This window comes from Pteronotus mesoamericanus, unplaced genomic scaffold, assembly GCF_021234165.1.
Source record: "Pteronotus mesoamericanus isolate MK-2021 breed Mesoamerican mustached bat unplaced genomic scaffold, CSHL_Meso_final scaffold_85, whole genome shotgun sequence".
Classification (NCBI taxonomy): domain Eukaryota; kingdom Metazoa; phylum Chordata; class Mammalia; order Chiroptera; family Mormoopidae; genus Pteronotus; species Pteronotus mesoamericanus.
In genome coordinates, this window is record NW_026555329.1 from 4,095,343 (window position 1) to 4,119,857 (window position 24,515).

Consider the following 24,515-nt stretch of genomic DNA (forward strand, 5'->3'; position numbering starts at 1 on the left):
GCCTACTCTCTTTCTTTTTTGCTGTTCCTTTCTTCCTTTTCTGTGATTTTTCTCCTTTGCTTTTAAAAGCACAGCCTTACCCTCTGAGGGGAAAAAAATACTCTTATTATAATTGAAGGGTTTGGGCCAGTTAATAGTACCTTGAAACTGTGTTTTCTCAAGGCTTAGGAGGTTAATCTAAAATGCTCTTTGCATGTGTTTACGAGAGATTTCAGAGAAATACAAATGAATTAGTGCAAAAGGATAATTAGGGTTAAAACTGTTTTAAGCTATCTCTTGTATTTATATGCCTCAAATGTGCTGAATATTTCATTAACAGTTTTATTAGGTTGAGTGCATTTAAAATAAAAAATAAGGAAGGTAATATACAAGGGGTGTGTGTGAAAATTTTAAAAGGAACTTCTAATGTTTAATCTTAATCCATCTTTCCCCTTTTCCTGTCCTCAAAGAAAACAAAACCTCACACAGTCCCCTGCTCCTTGGGAAGCTGCAGTGTCCAGATGAGCAGGCAAGAGGCCAGAATCAGTCAGGGCCCAGCCTGCCAGGCCCAGGAGCCACACAGGCTTGATGTGCTGATGGAAGGACCTTCTCTCCTGATGGGGGAACTGCCTTCTCTCCACAGAGCTCAGGGCCTCTCATTACTTCTGAGATGAAGCCTTGGTTGCCTGTGAAGTTCCTCTTTGCATTCGCCCCCCCTAAAAGATCTTTTCAGTCATATTAGCCTAGACTGAGAGCGCATCCCCCGCAGGACTGACCCCCTACACATGACCTGTGGTGGCCTTCATTGTGGGCCTGGGCAAAGAAATAAACAAGATAGAAGAAGCTCAAAAATCAATGGGAGAGAGATGGATTATTCAATCAGTTAAGTTGGCACAGCTCAAAAGCAATTTGGAAAGCAGTTTAAATCTCCCATCGCACACTAAAATGAATCGCCGGTGAATCAGATTTAAATATAAAAATTCAAGCCGAAAAATATTGATTTAAATATTTATCAAATGGCTTAGAGTAGGGAGGAGTTCCGAGCTGGGGAGGTAATAGGAAGAACTACAATGAAATGTGGACTGGATTTGGCTATCATTTTTTCTAGGGGGGAAATGGTGTGTGTGAAAAAGTAATGCATAGGGTAGACTAGGAAAAGCATTTTCAGTGAAGAATGACAAACTTAGATAATGCTAAGTAGGTGATAATGTATTTAATAATTCATTAATAAATAATAGGAAGCAACTTAAGACCTAAGCAAATAAACGGGGGGAAAAGATACAATTCACCAAAACCCCAAATACAGGTAATTTTTAAAAACTTTTTAGTTAGTAATACTTACAAATTCATAGGAAGTTGTAAAGAAGTGCACAGCGAGGGCTCATATACCCTGACCTAGCCTCCTCCAATGTTAACATCTCGACATGCAGGTTTGTTTTTTAAGATTTTATTTATTTATTTTTAGAGAGAGGGGAAGGGAGGGAGAAAGGGAAACATCAGTGTGTTTTTTGCATGCGCCTCGCTGGGGACCTGGCCCGCAACCCAGGCATGTGCCCTACACTGGGAATCAAACCGGCGAACCTTTGGTTTGCAGGCCAGCACTCAATCCACTAAGCCACACCAGCCAGGGCTACATGTAGATTTTTTTAAAGGGAAAAAAATGTTCAACCTAATTCTTAACAAACAAATGCCAATTAAAATAAAGTATTTGGTGTCCTTATGGATATAGAGAAAAATAGAGGTTCTCTTACTTGTTGATGTAATTAGGTAACATGTATTTTGCCTTAAACATTTTTAATAATACTTCTGAGAACTGATTCTAAGGAATAATGAAATGTAATCAAAGACACATTTAGAAACATATTCACCATCTTTACAAATTTGGAAACACCCTTACTTTCCAATAAAGAAAATGGTTCTCTGTGACACACAGTTAAAATAAAACCTTGTTTATCAACTAAAGTTATTGTCTCAAAGAACTTTTAACAGCCTGGGGAAAAGCTCACAATATAATGTTAGATGAATATAATAGACTATCTAAAGACTCTTTACAGTGTGATCCCAATTTTTCATACCTAAAAAAACTATATACAAATGTTTTAATACGTAAAGTACACCAAGAAGTTAATAGGAGCCACATCTGGGTGATGAGACTTGAAGTGATGTTTATTTACATTTTGTATTTTCTATTTTGAACACATAATTTTTATCCTTAGAACAAATGTTAGTTTTGGAAATAGTTATGATGATGTTATGTTGTTTGGAGGAAGTTTATAAAATTAGATAGATAGATATTACAATTATTTCAAAGCAAAACCTTATAAAAAAGGATTGTAGAGAAGTGTATCAAAACAGTTTTAGTGGTTTCAATATGATGGGATTATGTGTTCCCTTTCCTCCCTTCTCTCTGTTTACTTATCTTTTTGTAATGTAAAAAATAGATGAACAACTACTCCTGCCTTACAAACTTCAGGGGATATTATTTAATTGAATTTACTAAATCAATATTTTAATAAATGAGGTCTTGTGTTGTACAAGACTCTGTGAGTTTTCAGCAGGTATTTATAGGAACTAGCCAAGAAATCCTTCTGACATATCAGTCTAGAAGAAGGGTAGAGAGAGTGGGAGTGACTGGTAATAAATTAATGAGAACAGGTAAATAAATCATTAGAGTCTTATGTGGCAGTGGCACACCAAGGACGGGACAATTCTGTTGTTTCAGGGAGCTCTGTTATTCACCACTGTCTCCTGTTTTGGGGAGAGAGGCCTTTCGTTTGAAACCGGCCGCTGTGGTACTTATTTACAGATCCTCCAGTGATCTCTTCCTTAGGGTGGAGAAGAAGCCTGCTTTTCAGAAAGCTGTGTGGATATTAAAATGAGTAGGATCTTTCAATGAGTACCTTCAGCCAGCTGTCATAGAAACCAAGAGGAAAGGGTACATGTTTAAATGTGTCCCTGGGGTAAACATTTCATGAAGAGACCACTTGCCCTATATGAATTATGAAAACCTGCTTTGGCCCTCCTGTTCTAACATCCCCATCATGGATATAATTTGTTTATGACACTGAGGAATGTGTCCTGAACTTGTAAAACTTCTGGAAGAGACATAATCTACCATAGAAGCAGCTCCTTTGTCAGTCCAGTGAGAAATGGGAGCTATTGGGAAGTTCAGGGCAACAATCTTCTCCATGTGGGAGGAATCGAATCCTCGTGTCCCGAATATGTGCTCATCCCTCAAGGTCAAGTCAGGTGTCACCTCTTGTAGGAAGCCCTCCCCACCCAGAGCCCCCTGAGAGAACCAATGCCACCTTCCCCTTCGCTCCTAGGCTCCTTCTGCTCCACAGTCTCGTGTGTTGGGTGCGTCCTCTGCCCCTCTCACTCAGGCCGGAAACCCGGCCTTACCCATCACCCTTCGGTGGCCAGCAAAAAGCAGCCGCTCACTTTGTTGAGGCAAATTGAATTTTCACTTACAACTTGAATAGAAAGCACATTTCCCAGTGGGAGAGTCTAGGCCCAGTGAAGAAGGGGATGGAGAGCCAGGCCAGATGAGAAAATCACGATATTCTATTGTGTTACTTCTGTAGTGGCTTCCGAGGGGGACGGGGATTTCCTTCCCTCCAAGAGTCGTTGTGGTTGGCGAGGGACAGACAAAGAGAATCTCTCTCGTTCATCCATGCATAATGGATGACCTGCCACCAGGGGCCCTTCTCACCAAAACATCCTGTTCATGTGCCAGGGGACAGCTCAAAAGCAGCATATTGGCCTCAGTGAGCGCATGGGGCAGAAGAAAGCTACACTGCTCTGAAGCAGCCTTGCAAACACAGGCATTCAGTGCAATTCAGGGGAAATTTTAGGATGAAAAGAAACATCCTGCCGTGGTAGAGAATACGAGGATATGATTCAGAGAGCGTTGGAATCTTTCTCTCCTCAATGGAACAAAGACCGCCTGGGAAAGCCCTTTTCGGCTATGGGTTTGCTCGCACGCCTGAACAGAGCGCTGCCTGTACGTGTGGGGCCCCTTTGGAGGAGACCCTCGTTTTTCATTTTATGTTGTTTGAGGCTTGTTTCTCCTCCACTCTGGAGCTAACCTCTGCTTCGAGCTGCTTGTTCGCATGGGCCTGTGACCTTGCGTATTGTGCAACAAAATCAGGTGTTAATTTGCCGCTCTCAAGACTGGTTCTAAATACATGTATTTTTGTTTCTGTTCAACAGGAAAACTCCACAGATGACAACCGACCTCTGGTCCATCAGCTTTCCAACGAGAGCCGACTCTCCATCGCTGACTCCCTGTCAGAGTTCTTTGACGCACAGGAAGTTCTGTTATCTCCAAGCTCTTCAGAAAATGAGGTTTGAGCACTGTTTTCAGTTAGGTGCCTCAGAATCCCTTTTGTTGCTTTACCCATTCACTTGGGTATTTACCCAGACCCATTTACCCATACTTAGAAACACTAAACTCAAGTGCTGCTTTCTACTAGTATATTCTGGGGATCTTCTTATAACTTATACCCCCCAAAGCACAAAAGGATATAAAATCTTAGGAAAAAAGGTTGCAAAAGTAGGTGTTGGGCTCTTCCTTATTTCTGTTACTTGATTTGTTATCCTTCTTTTCAATTACAGGTTAATAATAATTTTCATTGTTAGCTATTTGATAATGTAATGCTTCTATTACAGGGCTAGAAATTAGCATCTTGTATTTTTTTATCATTGAATTTGGCCTATGTTAACTTAGAACATACAATTATTATTATAATTTTGTAATGTGCTTATTATAGTAATTTATAATATATAACAATATTGTTTTAAGTTAATGCATAAAAACATACTTTCCTGAATAGGTGGTATCATAGTGGGTATTGCAGTGTATAAGTGTGGACTGGTTTTACCCCTTCAATATAGAAGTACTAACTTTATCAATTTCTATAGAAAATTCTTTTTTCACCAATAGTTCAAAGACAAATTGTAACTCATTCTACCCAAACACTAACAAATTCTGAAAATGCAGCCTGAATTAAGAATTTTAATAAGAACTAAAATGTTGATTTTAACTGTCTTCCTTGTGAGAACAAGCCAAGTATAAGGATTTTAATAGCAGGTGTTTGCTGTGAACGCCTCCTATGCAGATAGGTATGCGGGTGGGCCTGAATAAAAACAGCATCCAAAATTATTCCTCTAGACCTGCAAAGTGGAACTCAAAATGTTTGATGAGTGGCAGTAAACGTTTTATGAAACTCTGGCTTGTCTACTCTCACCCTGAGGTACAGTATTTCCTCTTTCCCATAGGTTTCTGAGGATGACTCATATGCCAGCGACATAAGCGATAACCTTTCCTTGGACAACCTCAGTAATGACTTAGATAATGAGAGACAAACTGTGGGTAAGATTTAAACTATTTGATCTCTGAAAGTTTGGATCTTTTCGGAGCACTAATGCACATATACCAATTGTATGAATATCAAAGATTAATGCAACAGATATCCCTTATGAGGTCAAACATTCTCTCTGCAAACTTATTAGAATTAACTTTTTGTCTTTAGCTGTTTAGTGGTTTTTATAATTTAGGAATTCTATAGGGCTTATATAGTAAAAGGTCTGTTCTGAGTAGTCTTTTAGCTTCAGAGTCTTTAAGATATCACATGTGAAAGTAATAAACTCATATCTCCAAGAATAGGGGCCCTCAAGTTACCCTATGGTGTTCATTTACTACTGGTTGATCCCAGGAGTGGAAATGATGTCTAGGAAATGTTGTTTGAACCTGGGGGAACACGGAGTACCTGGCTACTCCCAAACAGCTCGGATTTAGCAGCTCAGTGAGCAGACTGAAGTCTGTCTGGCAAGGTGCCCTTAGGAGGGATCTGCCCATTGGACAGTTCTCTGCAAGAGTCCCGTAGCATCAAATACTCCCAGTCTTAGTACTGCATGTGCCTTGGGGTGTCTAAGCCTGTCTGTGCCATGCATTGGATACCTGACGCTCCCCTGTTTTCTCATTTACATGGAGGACAGGGACTGGGTCAAGTCTCCTTTTTGATATTTCACTGCTTCCCAGCTTAGTAAGTATGTGTGAATATGATGATGTTGAGTTGTTTCCTGAGTGCCAATGAGCCTGCTCTTTGGGTACCACAGGAAGGGCAGGTCTTTTTACCTCCCTCTGGAAGAACGTCCTTTCAGCATCCCGCCAACTGGAAGTCAGATGTTCATTAGGCTCTGTCTTGCTTGAAATGTTTCTGGAGAGATCAGTCCTTTGGTGGAAAAGTCTAAGAATCAGTGGGTCAAAGAAGAAGACTGATAACACAGGAATGACTTGCTTTGTAGAAAAACAAGGTGGATTGAAAGAGAAGTAAAGAAACATCACTTAGTCCCTTGCCAAACAGCACACACACTAAAATGGAACTCACACGGTGGATGAGGAAGACCACCAACTGAGGAAGTCCTCACTGAGGCCTTAGGAAGGGAGCCAAGGTTCAGAGGTCAGAGTTGAGAGCAGGGGACTTGCCCTCGAACCTAAAACCACAGCTGTGCTGAGTTGACACCAGCCAGGAAAAGCATGTAAGAGGTTAAGGCTGGTGTTCTCTATCGTATCCACAGCCATTTTGCTAGAATGCTGACCAGCATTGCCATGAACAGACCCTGGGCCAAACCCAGCTTTCTTCTTCAGCAGTGTTTGGAAACAAAAACAAATGCCCTCCAGTTGCTGAGGAAGATTAGATTTCTAAACATCAGTACTCTGCTGAAAAGATTGGATATAGAAATAACTTTTGCCGGGGAGAGCAATGCGGGGAAAATGGGAACAACTATAATTGAACAACAATAAAAGAAGAAAAAAGAAATAACTTTTGCATCTATGACACAGTTTTGCTTACAGAAGGAAATAGGTTTGCATCAAGGTCTTGATAAATTATTACCCTAGAATTTCTCTGAGCTCATAGTGAATGCTAAGCATTTGGAGTGCTTCCTGTTCATTTCTTTCCCCCCAAATCAGACAGGAGCTGCGCCGTGGTGGGTGCTGTGGTGGGGGTAAGTGGTAAGGAATACGGGTTCTGGGGCGAGATTTCCTGGGTTAACTCCCGCTCTGCCTCTCACTCGTTATGTGTTCTAGGGCAAGGACTTAACTGCTCTGTACGTCAGCTTCTTCATTTGTAAAGTGGGGGTAGTAATACTGTTTCCCTCAAGAGGTTGTCATAAAGAATAAGTGAGAGAATGTATGCAATACTTAGGAGGCTTGCTGCCGCCCAGGTCCAGCTGGGTGTGTGTTAGCCATCAGCCGTAGTCATATAGTGTTTATTCAAATTTAGATTAGTTTAAGAAGAGGTTTTGAGATCACATGGAAAACTGTTTTAAAAAACTGTGACCATTTGCAGCTATTTTGGTGTAAATCAGATTTTTTCCTTTGTTGAGCAATTAAAACAAATTCAACAATTAATTGGATGCTTAGATGAACATAAGACTGCAAAACAGGACCCCAGTTCCATACTTTTCTGTTCATCAAAGCAGCTTCTTTATTCAGAGTGATTGGCTTTATAAAGAATAACTGTCAAATATTTATTTTTAACAAACAAATATATTCGAATGTGATCAGCTCACCGCTTTCTCATATGTTGGTCTAACGCAAAAGATTTCATTTGAAAATAGGCTCTGCTGGGATGGAAAAAGAATCCCCGGGCACGAAGCCATGGAAGCTTTCACAGGGAAAAGGTGGATCGAGGCATGTAATACATTTAACATGCAATATTTCATTCATCCAAAAACCCCCGGACCAAACGGAAAGCAAATGTCAAATGGGGATTAAATTGTAAAACAAATATAAACACAAAGGATTATGTCTTGATGTATAAATAGGAAAGTGGATGATTCAGAAAAGAAGACATGTTCTTGAAAGCATTCTAAACCACACCAGGACATTTCTAAATGGAATTTTAAAACAAGAAGATAGCACTGTCCACCTAACAATGTGCCAGCAATTAAAAGCACACGATGACGAGGCTGAGAAGCCCTCGGCGTTTGGGGGGCTCTCACATGCTGCTGGCAAATGGGAAGCCGACACAGGCTGTCTGAGGAGCCCTCTGATCATATGGCTCCGAAGTCTAAAAACGTTCATAGTTTTTGGCATAGTAATCCCGTCGCTATACTTCCTATGAAAATAATCAGAGATAATCAAATATCTAGGAATATGAACATTCACTACTTTTTTGCATCATAGAAAAACATTGTAATAAATCCAAGTCCAACAGTACATGAGTGATTCATTCAATTCCGGTGCTATTGCATGGAGGGTTTTTTTTTATAGTCATTAAAAAGGGTGTTTTAGAAGAATTTTGACTAGCATGGAAAAATACTTATATTCACTGAATAAGAACAGGAAACTAGACATACAATATGAGTTATATCCATGGAGAAAACACTAAATGAAAATACTCCAAAATATAAATAACTACTATTTCTGGGTAGGGGGATAATGGAAGACTTATTTTCTTCATAATTATCCTGTAATAAACACAGCTGTTTTTATCAGAAGTTCAAGTGATTTTTTTAAAAAGATTTCAAAAGTTTTTTTTTTTAAATCAGAATTTGAAGTGCTCTTTTTAAAAGAGCTTACAGAGTTTAAAAGTGAAAACGGTAACCTGCTCTGGGCACAGAAGTCCAGTTTTCAGTTTTATTATAAATGTGTGCATAGCTACGAGGAACTAGCTTTTGAATAGGAGCATAAATACCTCTGCGAATAAAGTTCCATGAATTTTAGTGCATGTAATTTTTGGTACTTAATTTAGTTGTGCAGAATTCTTTTTATCTTATGACTTTCCATCATACTCTGAGTAATTGAGATTAACAGTAAAATGGAGTACATTTTAGGTGAGGTTTTATTCATAGATTTTTCTTTAAATAATAAAGTGAAAAAACTTCTAAGATCACCAGGCTTACTTCCCTTTCAGGGCTGGTTCTTGAAAGTGGTGGGGAAGCCAAGTCCAAAAGAAGAACTTGCTTGCCGGCGCCCTGCCCCAACACCAGCAACATCAGCTTGTGGAACATTCTGAGAAATAACATAGGGAAGGACCTGTCCAAAGTGGCCATGCCGGTGGAGCTGAATGAGCCACTGAACACGCTGCAGAGGCTCTGCGAGGAGCTGGAGTACAGCGAGCTCCTGGACAAGGCCGCGCAGGCTCCCGACGCCCTGGAGAGGATGGTGAGGCCCCGCCTGCCGACCGCCTTGTCCGGCTCTGCGCCTGCGCCCCACTCATGCCAGGCCGGGTCAACACGGGCCGAGCCAGAGCCCCAGTCCCCTCCGGTGTTCCTTAGGATCGTCCTTTTGATAGGTTCATTTCTCAGTGGCATCTGGTTCCCCTCTTCCTGGCTGTTTTCAGGCATCCCATGAGGACTTGCCATGTGGCAGAGGAGAGAGGCGCCTCTTGGTGACAGCTGGTGCCTGGGGGTAGTTCTGCTCTGTGGATTTGTGCTGCTTCTTTCTCCAGAACCTTCCATGTGATTGCTCTGATAAGCCTGGCTGGAAAACACATCCATCTTGAGGCTGTCTGGGTATTTATTTTACTATCCGGGGTGGACAGAATTTAATTTCTCAAGCTGTTTTTCTCATCCAGGGTAAATTTCCCATGAGGATGTTTTTGTTTATTTTTGGAATTGTCCAATCAGCTCCTAGATTTGCAGAAAATAACACTCACAGAAAAGATTTTCACATAAGAAACAATCTTCTTCCCCCATCCCTTCTGATTCTATAGACTTGGGTGTTTGTTTTGTTTTGGGTGTTTTTTGTTTTGGTTTTTTTTTTTTAGCTCATCCTAGGAAAATTCACCTTCTGTTCTCTACTCAGCGCTTCCAGTGAAGGGGCTTCCAGGGTTTCTCACCCTTCCCCATCCTGGGGGGGCTCCACAGTAATAAGACTATGGAACACTCAGTCCTTTCTGTGACTGCGGCTGACTTTGTTCTTCAAGAATTTCTCTTCCTCTTTTTGCTTCCTCACATGTTACCTGCTCAACAGTAAGGTCATTCATTGTGTGGGAGGCTGGGATTACCACGTCTTCCTCCAACAGCTTCTGTCCTGGGCATTTGCTGATCATCTAAATTGGGGTTGGCACGCCCCTTGGCTTCAGGTCCTGAAGTCACCCTCTAACTGAAAGAGGACACAATTCTTTTCTAAATTCTAAGCGTTCTGCCATTTCAACCTTAATAAAAACGTCATCACTTAAGTGGTTTGATGAGTAAGGGAAACTCTAATGGGAGCAGGGAGACAGCCCATGGTCATCCATCAGTCTCCAGGGACTTCTCCCATCAAATGGGAATGAGAGCAGGAGAGAGAAACAATCACTTTATCTTTTCAGTCTTTGTTGCTCTTCCCCAGAGAATTTCTGCGGAACAAAGGGAAGCAAATAGCTTCCAAGGCAAGTGTTAAAAGTCAGCATCTTTGAAGGAAACAATTGACTTTGAAGATGAAAGTATTCTTAAAGGTGTTTTCTGCTTGTGGTTAGAAACCCTCAGGTTGTTCAGCGGATTGATTGGTGTAGTTCACCTTGAGAAGAAGCTTGAAGAAAAGCTGTGCATTCCAGCCCAATGCATCCAGAGGGAAAGCGCAAGAAAGCGCTGAGCAGGAGCCTTGGAATCCTGGGGTTGAGTTTACCCCTCTGTTGGTGGGTTCTCTCTCCTGCTCCAGCCCAAAAGGAGCAGCCTGCATTGTGCCTGCTCCCTGCCTCCCATCTCCCCCAGCATTATGAGGACACCAGGTTCATTTACACATTTTGTTATATTTTAGACCGTGAAGGCGATTCAGGGTTGGTTCAGCATTCAGTATAGACAGCGTGGCCTCACTGTCAAACAGGGAACAAACATCTGGGGGAGCAGAGAGAAGAACAGATACCCAGGTTTCAAGAACAAAGACTGAATTGAGCTTAGTGAATTGGTTTTTATAAACTACCCAGCTGCTCTAGAGTGTTCTCTAGTGTGAGATGGGAAAGTGGATCCCATTTGCAAAAGACTGAGGAAAGTTTTGCGACTAGTGAACATTTACAAAGGGCATTCGACTTTTTTTCCGAGATAAGAAACTTCGTGAAGTGTGTTGGGAAGAGGAAATGTGGCAATTGCTACGTAATATTATAAAGGGAAAGCTGCTATTGTTACTTAGGTTTAATTTTTTGGCTGTCCCCTTCCCTTCCCTCCCGCCACCCCCTGGCAAAAGACAAAAATAACAATGCGAGGTCTTGGTACCCTGAAAGGGGATCTGATGCAAATGCCAAGAGCCTCACAGTGAGGGCCATTAAAGGGTCTTGCTTGTTTCATGTTCGCCCATAATTTTCCTTTTTGAGTTTCCCTTTTTTCCTCCCCCTAAAGCAGAACTTTTTACAAAGCACCGTGCTCTGTCCTGTGGCTTGTCGCTTGGGCTTAGGAAATGACTCTCACAGATCTTCTTTCATCAAAATCAATTTTGAGATTTCTACAGCACCTAATTGGGAATAGTTAAACTTAGGATGCTTATTCCTGAATTGTGAGGGAAGTTTGGCTTTTTTAATGCTCTTCCTCCTCCTCCTCCTCCCCAAAAACCTCCGCATGGTATCAGGATTCTCAGATATCGTCAGGTTTAGAGGTACTGCACTCAGCTGAACAGCCCCCAAACCGTGCAGTTCACGTGGTAAAGAGCATCCTCTCGAAAGCTGCTGCCAGCTTTGAGGCCTCAGGACAAACGGGCGGTTTGAAAATGTTCGGCTCATTTGTCTCCGAGGCCACAACAAACATTCCTTAAGCCTGCAACTTGAAACCAAAGTTGGTTTGGTTGTCTTGCAACCCGAGACAAATCTTTGGCTTTCTGGAAGAAACCACAGTTACAGAGAAATAACAACGCTCCTTCCTCCCCCTCCGTAGGTGTATGTGGCAGCCTTCGCCGTGTCGGCCTACGCGTCCAGCTACTTCCGAGCTGGGAGCAAACCCTTCAACCCGGTTCTTGGAGAAACGTACGAGTGTGTTCGAGAGGACAAGGGCTTCCAGTTTTTTTCAGAACAGGTGGATATACACCCTTTTTGTTTGTGTATACACCCTTTGTCCACTTACATGAAGGAATTGATTATGCCTCCCATTACATGTGCTTTTGAAATATTTATTTTCCACCTTTTGTGAGTTTCAAAGCAACCGAGATAATTACAGCGCTTTTACACACAAAGAGAAGGGTCACGTTCCCTTCCATGGAAACCTAGCCATCACTCCTGGGCACAAAGAGTACTGGCAATGTGAGCTCTGTCAGTTGGCCATAGGCATTGACAAGGCCTTCCTGTTCCAAGTCACAGTGAGAGAAAATTTCAAAGAAACATGTGTCCAAACTGCCATTTAGAGGTTTAAAATGCTCACCCTCATTCTCTGATGCCACCATTCTAGAGCCCGAGTGCCCCTGCCAGGATGGGTAGCACCAGATAAATGCATTATTCGTGATTTTAAGAATACACTCATGTATTTATTCAGTCCGTAAATATTTCTCGAGCACGCACCATGTGCCCGGCATTGCTCCAGCTGCTGGGAGAAGGCAGGGGGTGGGGGCCGCGGATGCCTGTCCTCATCTAAAGGACAGGCACACTTCACACTTACGCGACCTGAGTTCCCTAGGCTTCCACAGGACTCTTCCCACCTCGGAATGAGCAGAGAATGCTATTCAAGAACAGTATGTCGGGATCCGGGCAGCCTAGGTTCAAATTCCGGCTCTGCCTCTTCCCTCGGTGTATAACCTGGGGCAAGCCGCTTAACCTCCCTGGGCTTCAGTCCCCCCTTTGACGTGGAGGTGATGATAATGGTGCAGGCCTCAGGTGAGGGCTAAATGGGGTACGCTCTCCAGAGCACTGAGACCAGGGCTGGCCACGTGAAGGACAAAGTGTTTGTGATGTGAATGTTTGCCCTCATTTCTGATGCTTAATGGCGTGGTTTGTAACACTGTGATATTGGCAACATCCAAAATGCCTGCCATAAGAATTGTTTAGCAAAAAATGGGTACAAAGATACTGAAGATAAAAGTAGAAAACAGTTCACTCTTCCCTGATTAAGACAGTGACTGAACATGCTCACCCGCCGCATGTCCCTAAATGTCATCCTAGGAACGTTAAATACAATTGGTTTGATACATTTCTCTCCTGCCAATTCTTAGAAAACTGAGGGAAAAGGGGGTGGGGTTTTCTAAAATGTTATTTTCCTTCCTGTCATTGTGCTACCCTCGATATCAGTGGGTGTGCATTTGGGGGGTGGGTGGGAAGGGGGGTGGCTGGAGGCTCATGAAGTCAGTGCTTGTCTTACCTGGGAGCTACAGGCAGTGCTCTCTGAAACCCAAAGGAGAATGAACCTCAGTAACCCCAGAGCACACAGTCAGTGCCTTTCCAGCTAGGAGCCAAAATGAGAAATTAAACGCTGATGTTGGGGAGGCAAGGGGTTAAATCAGTACTTAAAGAAATAAGATAACCTGATTCAAATTCGTGTGGGTTATTTAAATACTTAACCTAAAATGGAATGCAAATATAATTTGGTTACCATGGCATTATATGCACTTCACTTTGTGAAGAAACAAAGGCCAAAAATAGCCCCAAACTACAGCCGACAGTCAGGATAAGATGAGTGAGTACAAGAAACAGTAGTAATGTGAGCTGGTCTAAAGCGCAGCTTCAGCCCTGTGAGCTCCTGACAGGGCAGGGCCAAGTTCAAGGTCTGCCTGTGCGTCTCTTGTACTGGCACGGAGAGAAAGCAGAACCCCCGGGCCCACGTGCACAGAGATGGAAAGAGCATTACATAACCTAGTTTTCAGTTCCATGAAATGAATCCCAAGGAAATACGCAGGAAGGAGATCTGGGCATCGTTAGTCATGTAGGGTGTGCTGGGTATCGTGTAGGCCTGCTTTCCAATCCTAACTCCACTTCCTAGTCTATGCGTGGCCTCGCAACTTAGATTTCCTGAGCCTTAGTGGTTTCTTTCCTTCTTTTCTTTTCTTTTCTTTTCTTTGTTTGTTTGTTTCTTTCTTTCTTTCTTTCTCTTTCTTTCCTTTCTTTTTTTAAAAAGATTTTATTTATTTTTAGAGAAATGGAGAAAAAGAGGGAGAGAAACATCAGTGTGTTGTTGCCTCTCATGTGCCCCGCACTGGGGACCTGGCCCACAACCTAGGCCGGTGCCCTGATTGGGAAGCAAAGTGGCGCCTCTGGTTCCGCAGGCCGGCGCTCAGTCCACTGAGCCCCACCAGCCAGGGCTCAGTCGTTTCTTTATAAAATAGGAGTGGTCATGCTAACTCATGGGGAGCAGGAAGGCTTAAGTGAAATCGTAATACACTGCGGTATAGAATATTGTTGCACTGAGGATAGTAAACATTCAGCACATGGTTACTGCTCTTACATTTAGAAGCAACTTTTAAAATCTTTTAAATATACAGTGTTAGGAATAGTAAGAGGAGTGTTGGAATAAAACATACTATATCCACCCTACTCATTCCGGTGCTTTGAAGGGGGCATAAAGTCACTGGTGTGTCTCTGACTGAAAGCCAGCATGGAACAGCCCGGAGCCTTCACAGAGGGCTTCCCTGGGGTGACACCACCGTCCTGATCCTGGTGGAGCTGCCTCCTGTGTCTGGAATATAGCCTCGGGTCCTTAGATAGTTAGTTCTTTTAATACACCTGAGAATGGATGAGCCTCTCAGAGACAGCGCCACGCCAAGGTTACGAGAGACCGATACATAAACTACAGGGCTGCTACATGCATTTACTATGAAAAATAGACCTGCCGAGGGACCAGAAGGCTTTGTCGGCACGGCCAGGCATCCTTTCCCCAGAGGCAGGCTACTTGGGAAGCTGAAATTGTAATCATGAGGTGAGCGCGGTGAGAAAGAGAGGTGGCTGTGCAATTCCCAGGAGTGGGAAGAGTTTTGGCCAGCGCTTTCCTTTTCCTGGCCGGCAGGAGGCACGTCAATTCGGTCTCCACCTCCCTCGCCCACCCTTGCTCATGCCGACCTGATGGCGTGAAGACCATCTAACTTACCGCCCCTGGCGAGTCTATTCTGTCCCACGTGGCGCTCTCTGCTTCTGGCCCAGAGACATCGAACCTTCTTGGAAACGGCACAGTTCTGCCCTCTCCCACTGTGTGCAGGGGATGCACTTCGGCTTTCAGAGCTTGGGGGCTTCCTTGCCTTCTTGTACCCCTGCAATGAGTAGAAGTCACCGAATGACTACCATAATAAGCAGGGAAGGGACCCCCAAATTAACTTTTTTGGGGTGGAATTTTATTCTAACAAGAGCATTGTTGGAAATCGTATCTCCAAGTGAAAGGAGATGGAAAGTATCAAGAGTAATGTGGCTTTTCTACCCTGTTTTCTGGACATCATTTGAAAAGGGACATCTGTGCCTTTCTTCCAAGCCCTGGGTTTTGTCACGTCATGGTTTCGGTGGGCACGTGGGTGTTCAAAGTGGTCAGCGGTCAGGGAGGCTGAAGTAAGTGCTACTTCCCAGAGCTCAGCCACATCGACCTGTGATGTTTCTCACCTAAAAGACCCAAAAATGCAATGACAAAATTACTCGTGTAGTCAGAAACTAGAAAAAACGTTTGCCGTTTAAATTTCCCTCATAGCAATTAAGTACTGGGTGTGCCGAGTACTTTATGCTTTTCAAGCTTGTACAGGATCTTATTTCATCTTCAAAATACCCCCTGTGTGGCAGGTGAGGAGAGAGTCAATCCCAGGCCAGGACACTGAGGCCAATGGCAGTAGCGCCTTCCAGTCCCCCTCAGCTAACACGCCTTGGTTTCCTCTCCCCTGTCCCTTCCCTGTCACCTTCTTTGGGGGTCTCTTGTGTAGGTTTAGTTGCTGTGCTTAGAGCTGCTGAATTTACCAGCTGCCCATGTGAAAATAGCCTTTTGTGTACTGTTCAGACTACAGGATTTTGTCTGTCTTTGCCACTTAAACCTTTCATCCTCCAGGCTCATGGTAGGACTTTGTTCTCAGCTCCTATTGTGGGCTGGCGGGTGGCCTTTGTGGATGGGGTACTTCCCAGAAGTAAAGTATAAACATTCCTGTCATCTGTTCCGCCGTCTCGGGGAAGGAGCTTCCTTTGGGCCAAGAAATCTGATTCAGCCTTGGCTTTCTAACTAAGCCCAGAAAAGGGGAATTCAGGAAGAAAGGACTTCCCTCTCTCCTCAGGGACTGAGACTCCTGCTGCCTGGCATAGAGCGACCTGAGTTTTGAGCTTCACCTGTGACTGGAGGGCTCATTGCAGTTACCTTTGCTTCTCTGCGTACCTTTGGGAAAGGCTTGCTGTCTACATTTAGGATGTGCAATTAAGCTGTTACCTAAAAGTGGCTTTTCCTAATTACCTGAAAGATACTTCAGCTGTCAGGTCCCTCTGTTCCAGTCACCTTAACCATTTACCCACCCCGCCACGTACTCTCGAGAGTTTGTGTCAGAAATGCTGAATGGAGTTACTGAAAGTTACTGAAATGGAAGAAATTCAAATGAAGTGTTTTTTTCCTTTGCTCCGCGGGCTCAGCCGTTCTTCCTTTCCTGTGACTCATCAGGAGAACTTGAACAAAAATTCTTGGACAGACTATAAATAACCATGCCTATCACTTCTCTCCTTGCACCCTCCCATCGCATCTCTGAATAGTTCTTTTATCTACTGGAAGCCAGAGGTATTTTCTACTGGTCACAGTGACATCTTATTTAAAGACAGTGTCAGAGGGGAAATTCAAGCTGTTCAAATAAAACTAGCAGTAAATTAAATATAAGGTGACTAAACCAGCACCTCTCCATTTCTAGGTCAAGTCATCACTTACTGTGTTTTTGTTCTCTGTTTTTTGCTTTTGCTTTTGTTTTGGCAAGAACCCATGTGTATCTCAAATAAGAGATTAACTCTGAACACAGGGGAGGAGAAAATAATTGGCAACTGCACTTCCCCCCCTAGAGGAAGACAGTAACTTGGACATCATTCTTAATAGCTCATTCTCGTGTAACCCCATCCTACCCATCGGCAAATCCGGGGCCGTTGTGTAGGTGCTCCTCCCAAAGCCAGCAGTTTTCTCTGCCTCCTGCTGGTGGTGGCCGCTGTGCCCACGCGGTCATACTCAGCAACTGGGATTATTGCAACAGACTCGCTGTCTGGGCTCTTGTTTCCCTAGCAAGTTCCTCACCCGCAGCCAGAGCGGTTGCTTCAAGCAGGAGCCTCCTGTTCTCCAAACTCTCCAATGACTTCCCATGTCACTTGGAAGAAAAGCGAAAGTCCTGGCCGTGGCCCACAAAGCCCGCCAAGGTGCCGCACCCGGATAACATGCTGCCTCCCGCTCTCACTCGTTCAGCCTCAGCCATGCCACCTTTCTGCTCCTCCTAACATGCACCCAGCATTGGCCAGCCCTGGGCAGCGGCTGTGTCTTCCACCTGGGACACCCTTCTCCCAGCTCTCTGCGTGGTTAGCGTCCTTATCTCTCTTCTCCTCGGAGCTTTCCATCATCGCGAGTCCTGCCCCAGCTCTGTCGGGAGCAGCACTGCCACTAACCCCCGGCCCCCATCCTTACGGCTGATTTATTCTTAACACTGTCACTACCGACAGATTACATACTTATTTGTTTGTTCTCTGCCTCACCCGCTTCTGCACTAAAACGTCAACTCCACAAGGGTGAAGGCTTTTGTTTCTTCTGTTTCTCGTTGCGTTCCCACTGACTAGGACAGTACCCGACACCTCGTGGCGGTCAGTCATGCCTGATCAGTGCCATGCGGAGGCTGGCCACGGGGTCCCCTCCCTGCGTGGTTGGTTCCTTTTCACCTGGCCCTTGTTCTCTTTCCACAGCTGCCCTTCGAGGATGGGGGTGAGTCAGGGACTAGGAGGGCTTGTAGTTACGTCTCTGGACAGCTGCAGAATTGATGTAGTTAAGAGATTTTTTTTTTTTATAAATAACAAAACAAAAACTTGCAAAATACACAAATATTGAAATACACTGTTTTCCCCTCTGCTTCTCCTTTTGGTACATTCAAAGCATAAATCAAAAATGATGAGGTCAGAGTGAAGAAAGATTTCAAATGTATAAATAAATTACAAGAATTCTTCACCAGCAGAGGAACTCATTAACGTCAAGCTTGTAGAAAGAAGCGTGCCTCTAAAAACCATATACGCTGATTTCCTGAATGTTTGGGGATCCTCACCACTCAGAAATTGCTCTGATTTGATTGAGAGGGAGAGGGATGCTAGAAAACCAGTCTAGCCTGGAATTGTGCCATAGGCTCGCAGCGCGTGTCTGCCCCATGGGAGAGCCAGCTCAGACTCCAGCCAAGAGTCAGATGCCTCTCTGGGTCACCTCTGGGGTCAGCATGAATAGAAACTCAGCACTGAGGCAGGTCTAGGTTATCTTGTCCCTGCCCTTCTCTACCTAGAGGGGTGTCGCCCAGAAGTGGTTTTCAGACCAGGGTCCTCGTTGCAGTTAAGGGTCCAGAGCTGAGTGGATTTGAGGCTCTGTTCTCTCTCTCCCCCAACACCATGCTGTGACCCAAACATGCTGGGCTTTACCTTTACTCCTTCCCTGTTGGTGTGTGGGGGAACCCTTACTTAACCTTTCTAGTTTCTGTCTCCTCATCTGTAATATGAAGTCTTTGGGCTGAATGTTCTCATTGTAACATACTTGGCTACGAACCAACTAACAGAAATTTCTGGAAACACGGCTGGCACCGTGACTCTGGTTTCACTGATGCTGGATTATAATAACCGTACATGTACCAGTCGTGCACCTCGAGGTACTGGGGCACCGTCTTCTCATTAGCGCCGTCATTGGTGAATCAAACAGAAGCAATGGCAGTAATGGCTCCCGCGACAAAAGGCAGGGGATGTGCTACAGTCTCTGCTGCAGGGGATTCTCCTTCCTACAAGGTTCTTGCATATTTCCTCAGGCTGTGTATTTCTACCTTGACAGAAAATGAATAAATATTTTTTTTAGCAGTTGACTAATTTTCTTCAATAAAATTGTTTGGCTCTTTGTAGAAACATTATTCTTTTTTAAAGATTATCTTGAATCAGTCTTCCTGCAGGTCATGCACAAAGAGGTTGGACTTGTGGACTTTTCAAAAGAGTGACATCTTCTGAGCCAAAGCGTTTTCTTTTTATTGAATTTATTGGGGTCACACGAGTTAACAAAATCATACAGGTTTCAGGCACACGATTCTACAACACGCCGTCTGTGCACTGTGTTGTGTGCGCGCCTCCCCGAGTCGAGTTCCTTCAACCGCCATTTACCTCCCTCATACCCTCCGCCGCCTTCCCCCCCTCCCAGCCATCACCACACTATTGTCTGTGTCCATGAGTTCTTTCCCTTTTCTTTTCTGCTCAATCCCTCCACCACCCACCACCCAGCAAAGAGAGCTTTTGTGTTGCTTAGAAGTATCATTTAAAAATATTTATGATTTGACAATTCAATGAAATGCCAAGTATTTTCAGAACAGCTGATAGGGATTTTGACATTGGTAGACAACGTCAGATTACAGGGTTTATGAGCAGGCGAGCCTTGTGTGTCCCTGATTTTATTTGCACATCTCTCCAAACGTGTCTCTACCCTCATCACTCACCACCTGGATGCTTCTCTGAAGTTTCCAGAGACTTCCATTCACCCAGTTTCTCCTCGTCCCTAACAAACTTGAGCAAATCAAAGATGACCACACAAGGGGCACCCTCTTAAGGACGGACTTGCTGAAAGAAAACGGAAAGGCGTTCATTCATGGAGACACGGAGCATTGTTTACACCTCAGCGCAAAGGAGGAGGAAGGGACTGCATGGGACACAGCAGCAAATAACTTTTTGTGTTTTTGGCCTCTGTTTCCGTCAGGTCAGCCACCATCCACCTATCTCGGCATGTCACGCGGAGTCGGGAAATTTTGTTTTCTGGCAAGGTACTGTGCTAACATATTTGACCCCCATTGTTTTTTGTGATGTTATTGATTTATGTTATTAAGGAGCCGCTGTTAACTGTGTGTTAAAATTAGAAGTGGGCCCTGGACTTGGGCTCTCTGGAAGGATCCGCTCATGTTCTTGCCTGTCATCTATCTCTGAACAATAACTGATGTTTGCCTGCTTCATAGCGGAGGAGTCAGGAGGATAAGTTGGTTGCTCCCTCATTAAAAAATTCTCAATCTTGTGGCCACCACCTTCTCTTCCTGTACCTTTGTCTCTCTTTTGTTCTGTAGACACTTGAAATACCTCACATTTGAAGAGACACAAAATATTTAGCTATTTGTCAGAGTCCAGATAGCAGAGGGGTTTTTGCTTTTAAAATTTTTAAATTTTACTTCTAAAATTAACTTGTTACTTTAGGATTCATATTATGTATCTTTAATGTATCACTGTCTGTCTGCAAGTAGCCTGCCGCTCCACCTGCACTATTAGAAACTTACAAAATATACCTCCACTTCTCCTCTCCCAACCTTTGTGCTATTGTGGACGTACATTTTATTCTTATATATTCTAAACCCTGCAATGCATTGCTACTGTTTTTGCTTTAAATGGCCAATCTTGTTCTTGGGGCAACTTTTTCGAGATAGTCGATGGTTTTTAGTATATTCACAGGGTTGTACAATCGGCACCGCAATCAATTTTACAACATTTTCCTTAGTCCCAAAGGAAACCTGCTTCGCAAATAGCCGCCCCCCCGCCCCCACTTCCAATTTCCATGAGCCTCTCTCATCCTTCGACAACCGCTAGCCCATTCTCTGGAGATTTGCCTATTCCGGCTATTTCATATAAATGAAATCATGTAACAAACAGCCAGGGTCGTCCTGGCTGCCCCTCCTCTACCCTGGCTCATGGCCATGGCCCCTGCTGGCCTCCCTGCTGCCCCCTGGACTCTCCTGTGGCCCGAAGGGTCATGCAGCCGCCAGAGGGACCAGCGGCCGCTGCCTTTGTTTTTCTATTCCCGGTCTCCCTGTTGGCACCACCATTGACGCAAATGTAAGAAATCTGAAATCGTCCACCAGTGCTCCCTGCCACTCACACTCAGCATCTAATCTGCCACCAGTTCTATTTCTACTTCCTTGATGGTTCTGGGATCGTTCCCTTCCACCCTACCCCTGGCACTGCTGCCTTGGTTCACTTCGTCCTTGTTTATCCCTTGAGCAGCTACCGTAGCCTTGGAACTTGTCGCCTGCTCCTCATCCCTCCTGCTCCTATTTCCTTCTCCATGTTGCTGCCAATTGCCTTTGCAAAGTCAGTTCTCTGTCCAAACAAATGCCTTATTTCCCCCCAAGGCACACAAACGGGACTTCTTCGCCAGGCTGTGGAGCCCACTTTGTTGGTACCCAATCTGTCCCCTCTTCCCTCCCGACAGTTTGAGACCAATAGGACCAAACCACATCACGTGCCCTCCCCTTGAACAAGCTGTATCTTCTGCCTTCCATTGCTTCCCCTCTGCCTGGTTGACCTCCTGCGTGTGGGTCATCCCTTCTTCCTGGGTGCCGTTTCGCCTTACCACCTACTCAGTTATAGCCTGCGAGCTCTCCCAAGCGAGGCATTTAATCTTCTACCAAGTCATCCTAAAAGAGGGTGGGTTTTATTATGAAGATTGTCCTATATCGTAACTGATCATTTCTGTAGCCTAAGAACTCTTTTTATCTCCCTAGCTCTCCTGCTAAATATATTATATTTGGTTTTATTTCATTTCAGACATGAGATGGAAAAACAAATTCTGGGGCAAATCCCTGGAAATTGTTCCCATTGGCACAACCCACGTGACTCTGCCCGCGTAAGTGCTTCTGTGGTTGGGAACTGTATGGGATTTAGGGCCAGGGTGACAGCTTTAGGAACAGGCTGCCATGGTTTCCCCAAGGCGCAGAGCGGTTTTTTTTTTTCTTAATCTGTTTGACAGTAAGTTCAAACGTTCCTCATTGTGCCAAGCTCACATTTTATTTCCCTCAAATGAAAATGCTTCTTGGAGACCAAAATTCCCTGAAAAGACGCTTTCTAAAAACTCTTCTACTCTCTAACAAAATTAAGAACGGTGGTTTTTCTTTAACATTGTAGTCCTGCCTCCCTGTCAAAATTTCTTCCAAGGAAGATACGGCTTTGAGCTTTCAGTGATTGTTGATGTTCATAAAACCAAACGCAGCCTCTGGAACCAGGCTACTGGGACCCGTGTGCTCTCGTTCTGCTACTTATTGAGTGCAAACCCTTGGGAGGTTACTTAACCTTTCCGACCTCCAGTGCTGTCATCTCTGAAACGGGGGTAACCAGCCATCTACTTCATGGGGCTGTTGTGAAGATTAAACAGATAATATACGCAAAGCACGTAAAATAGTACTTGGCACATGGTATGTGCCATGTAAGTGTTTGGTCTTACTACCCTATCCTCATAACTATTATTTATCTCTGAGTAGTATCTGAGTACTTTCTCATTGTAAAAGATTTAAGATATATGTATCTTAATATTCATATATAAGATATATGTGTATATCTTTACACACATAAATATATGTGTACCTGTATGTATGTGCGTGAGCATGCATGTGTGGGGGGAGAGAGGAGATTTTAAGTGCCTTCCCCCATTGCCACTTCCCCTTCCTAGTTTGGGGACGTTAGACAAGTCATCTCTGGCTCCCAGTTCCCCCTGTGTCAGAGGGAGTGGGTTGTCCCTGGAGACCCCCAGCTGTGGAGAAGCCTCCGGCAGCTCCCAGAGCACCCGGGTCTGACTGCTGTCAGCTCCGCAGCGCGCACGCCTCCCTGGCGAGTGAGAGCTCGGGCCGCCCTGCGAGGCCGAGCGTGTCCCTCAGCGCTGGCTCCCTGGGTGCAGGAATGAGTAACTCACGACACGACTTAGCGCTTGTTGGCATTCACTGCTGGCTCTGCTGAGAACTGTTCCTCTCGCCTTTTCCTCCCTTAGTTTCGGAGATCACTTTGAATGGAACAAAGTCACCTCTTGCATCCATAACATCTTGAGCGGGCAGAGGTGGATCGAGCACTATGGAGAGATTGTCATCAAGAACCGGAATAATGATTCCTGCCACTGCAAAGTGAATTTTACAAAGGTGAGCTGGTGACCCTTGCAGCTCTAGCCCTGGGAAGGCCTCAGGGCACCGCGTACCTTGGGGGAAATTTCATCTTTGCTTCGGTGCCGGCAGGTCAGCAATGCTAGGGGTTTCCTGGTCCCCGCCCCACTCTGTCACCTGGACGGGGCCATGTCTCCCCCTGGCCTCCTTCCTTCACCCTTCCTTCCCTCTGGTCTGTCCTCAATGCAGCAGCCAGACGGAGCCTTTTAAAACGGAAGTCATCATGCTACAATATGGATGAACCTTGAAGACAATATGCTGAGTGAAATAAGCCAGACACGAAAGGACACACACTGTGTGATTCCATTCACATGACGTACCCAGATCGGTCAGAGTCATAGCGACAGGAAGTAGAACGGGGGTGGCCAGGGGTGGGGGACAGGGAATGGGGAATTAGTGTTTAATGCGCACAGAGCTTCAGTTCAAGGACATGAAGAACTGGAGAGGTACAAGGCAAGGTTGCTCAGCCTTTTTGATGTACTTAATACCACTGAACTGTACACTTATAAATGGTTGAAATGGTAAGTTTTGTTATGTATGTTTTACCACAACTTTTTTAAAAAGCAAGTTGTATCACGTTTGACCAAACCCGCTGACAACTTCCATCTTTCCCACAGTCTTACGGGGCCCATAAGACCCCACACAGTCTGCACTCCCCACCCACCCTTCCAGCTCAGTACACACACGGCCTCCCTCACGCCTCTCCAACCGCAGTGTCCCGTCCTGCCTCCCTGTCCTCAGACCTTCCACCGCCTGCCCCGTCTTGTTAGCCACTCTCATCTCCCCTTCTCTCCAAAGGCGTTGTTAGGGTCTGGCGCCAGCTCGCTCCCGCTGGGCTTGCTGGTTCATCTTCCGTTCCCCACGTCCTCCCTGCCATTCCGGGCCCCGGGGAAGCAGAGGCCTGGCCTGCCTTGCTCGGGGCTGCAGCCTGAGGCCTGGAGAGGGTGCCTGGCGCCCAGCAGAGGCTCACGGAGGATGAACAGACTGGCTTGAGGCAAAAGTGTGGAGTAATCAGTGTAGCCCTCGCCTGCCTCAGGGGGCAGCCCTCCTGCACCCCTCTTCCTCCCGGATGCCCTCCTGCTGTTAAAAATCTTGAGTACTTAAAAAGGGCCGTAAAGTGTTATCCCCTTCAAAAATATTTGCACTGAATTAAGATGAAACTCTCAGCCGCGGTATCAGGTTCTCATTGTGGAATTTCTTGGGGTGCCCTCTGTTCCACCTGTGGCTGGTGGGGGGCATTATGGAGAGGTGGCCTGAGGTCTGTCGTATACCCTGCAAGTCACACTGGGTTGTAGTCAGATATAAAGCTAGTGACGATTCAGCGTAAAATAAAAATGACCCTGCCTTGAAAGCGTCAGCTAAGCTCTCGGCAGAAAAGGGCACGAGGCAGCCTGGAGCAGGAATCGGGGCGCTCGTCCTCCGGGTGAGCCACCCACTCAGCATTTCCTGGGAGGAAATGTGCTCCGCTCCCCCGTCTGCCATCCACCTGGAACTTGTCCACTTCCGACCAGAGCGGAGATTTTTGTAGCCG

The 24,515-nt window shown here is 45.0% G+C and overlaps 1 protein-coding gene across 7 annotated transcripts in view; it reads left to right on the top strand.

Annotated features, from left to right (window-relative positions):
• The window catches only part of OSBPL3 (oxysterol binding protein like 3), a 153,568-nt gene that overhangs the window by 119,307 nt on the left and 9,746 nt on the right, over positions 1-24,515 (top strand). For 6 of the 7 annotated variants that reach the window (XM_054564475.1, XM_054564479.1, XM_054564478.1 and 3 more), the window contains 7 exons: positions 4,192-4,326; positions 5,260-5,353; positions 8,904-9,154; positions 11,836-11,973; positions 19,777-19,840; positions 21,606-21,684; positions 22,819-22,963. In XM_054564475.1, the coding sequence (XP_054420450.1) occupies positions 4,192-4,326; positions 5,260-5,353; positions 8,904-9,154; positions 11,836-11,973; positions 19,777-19,840; positions 21,606-21,684; positions 22,819-22,963 (906 nt within the window). The remainder of the gene's footprint in view (positions 1-4,191; positions 4,327-5,259; positions 5,354-8,903; positions 9,155-11,835; positions 11,974-19,776; positions 19,841-21,605; positions 21,685-22,818; positions 22,964-24,515) is intronic. The other variant, XM_054564480.1, reaches the window with a different exon arrangement.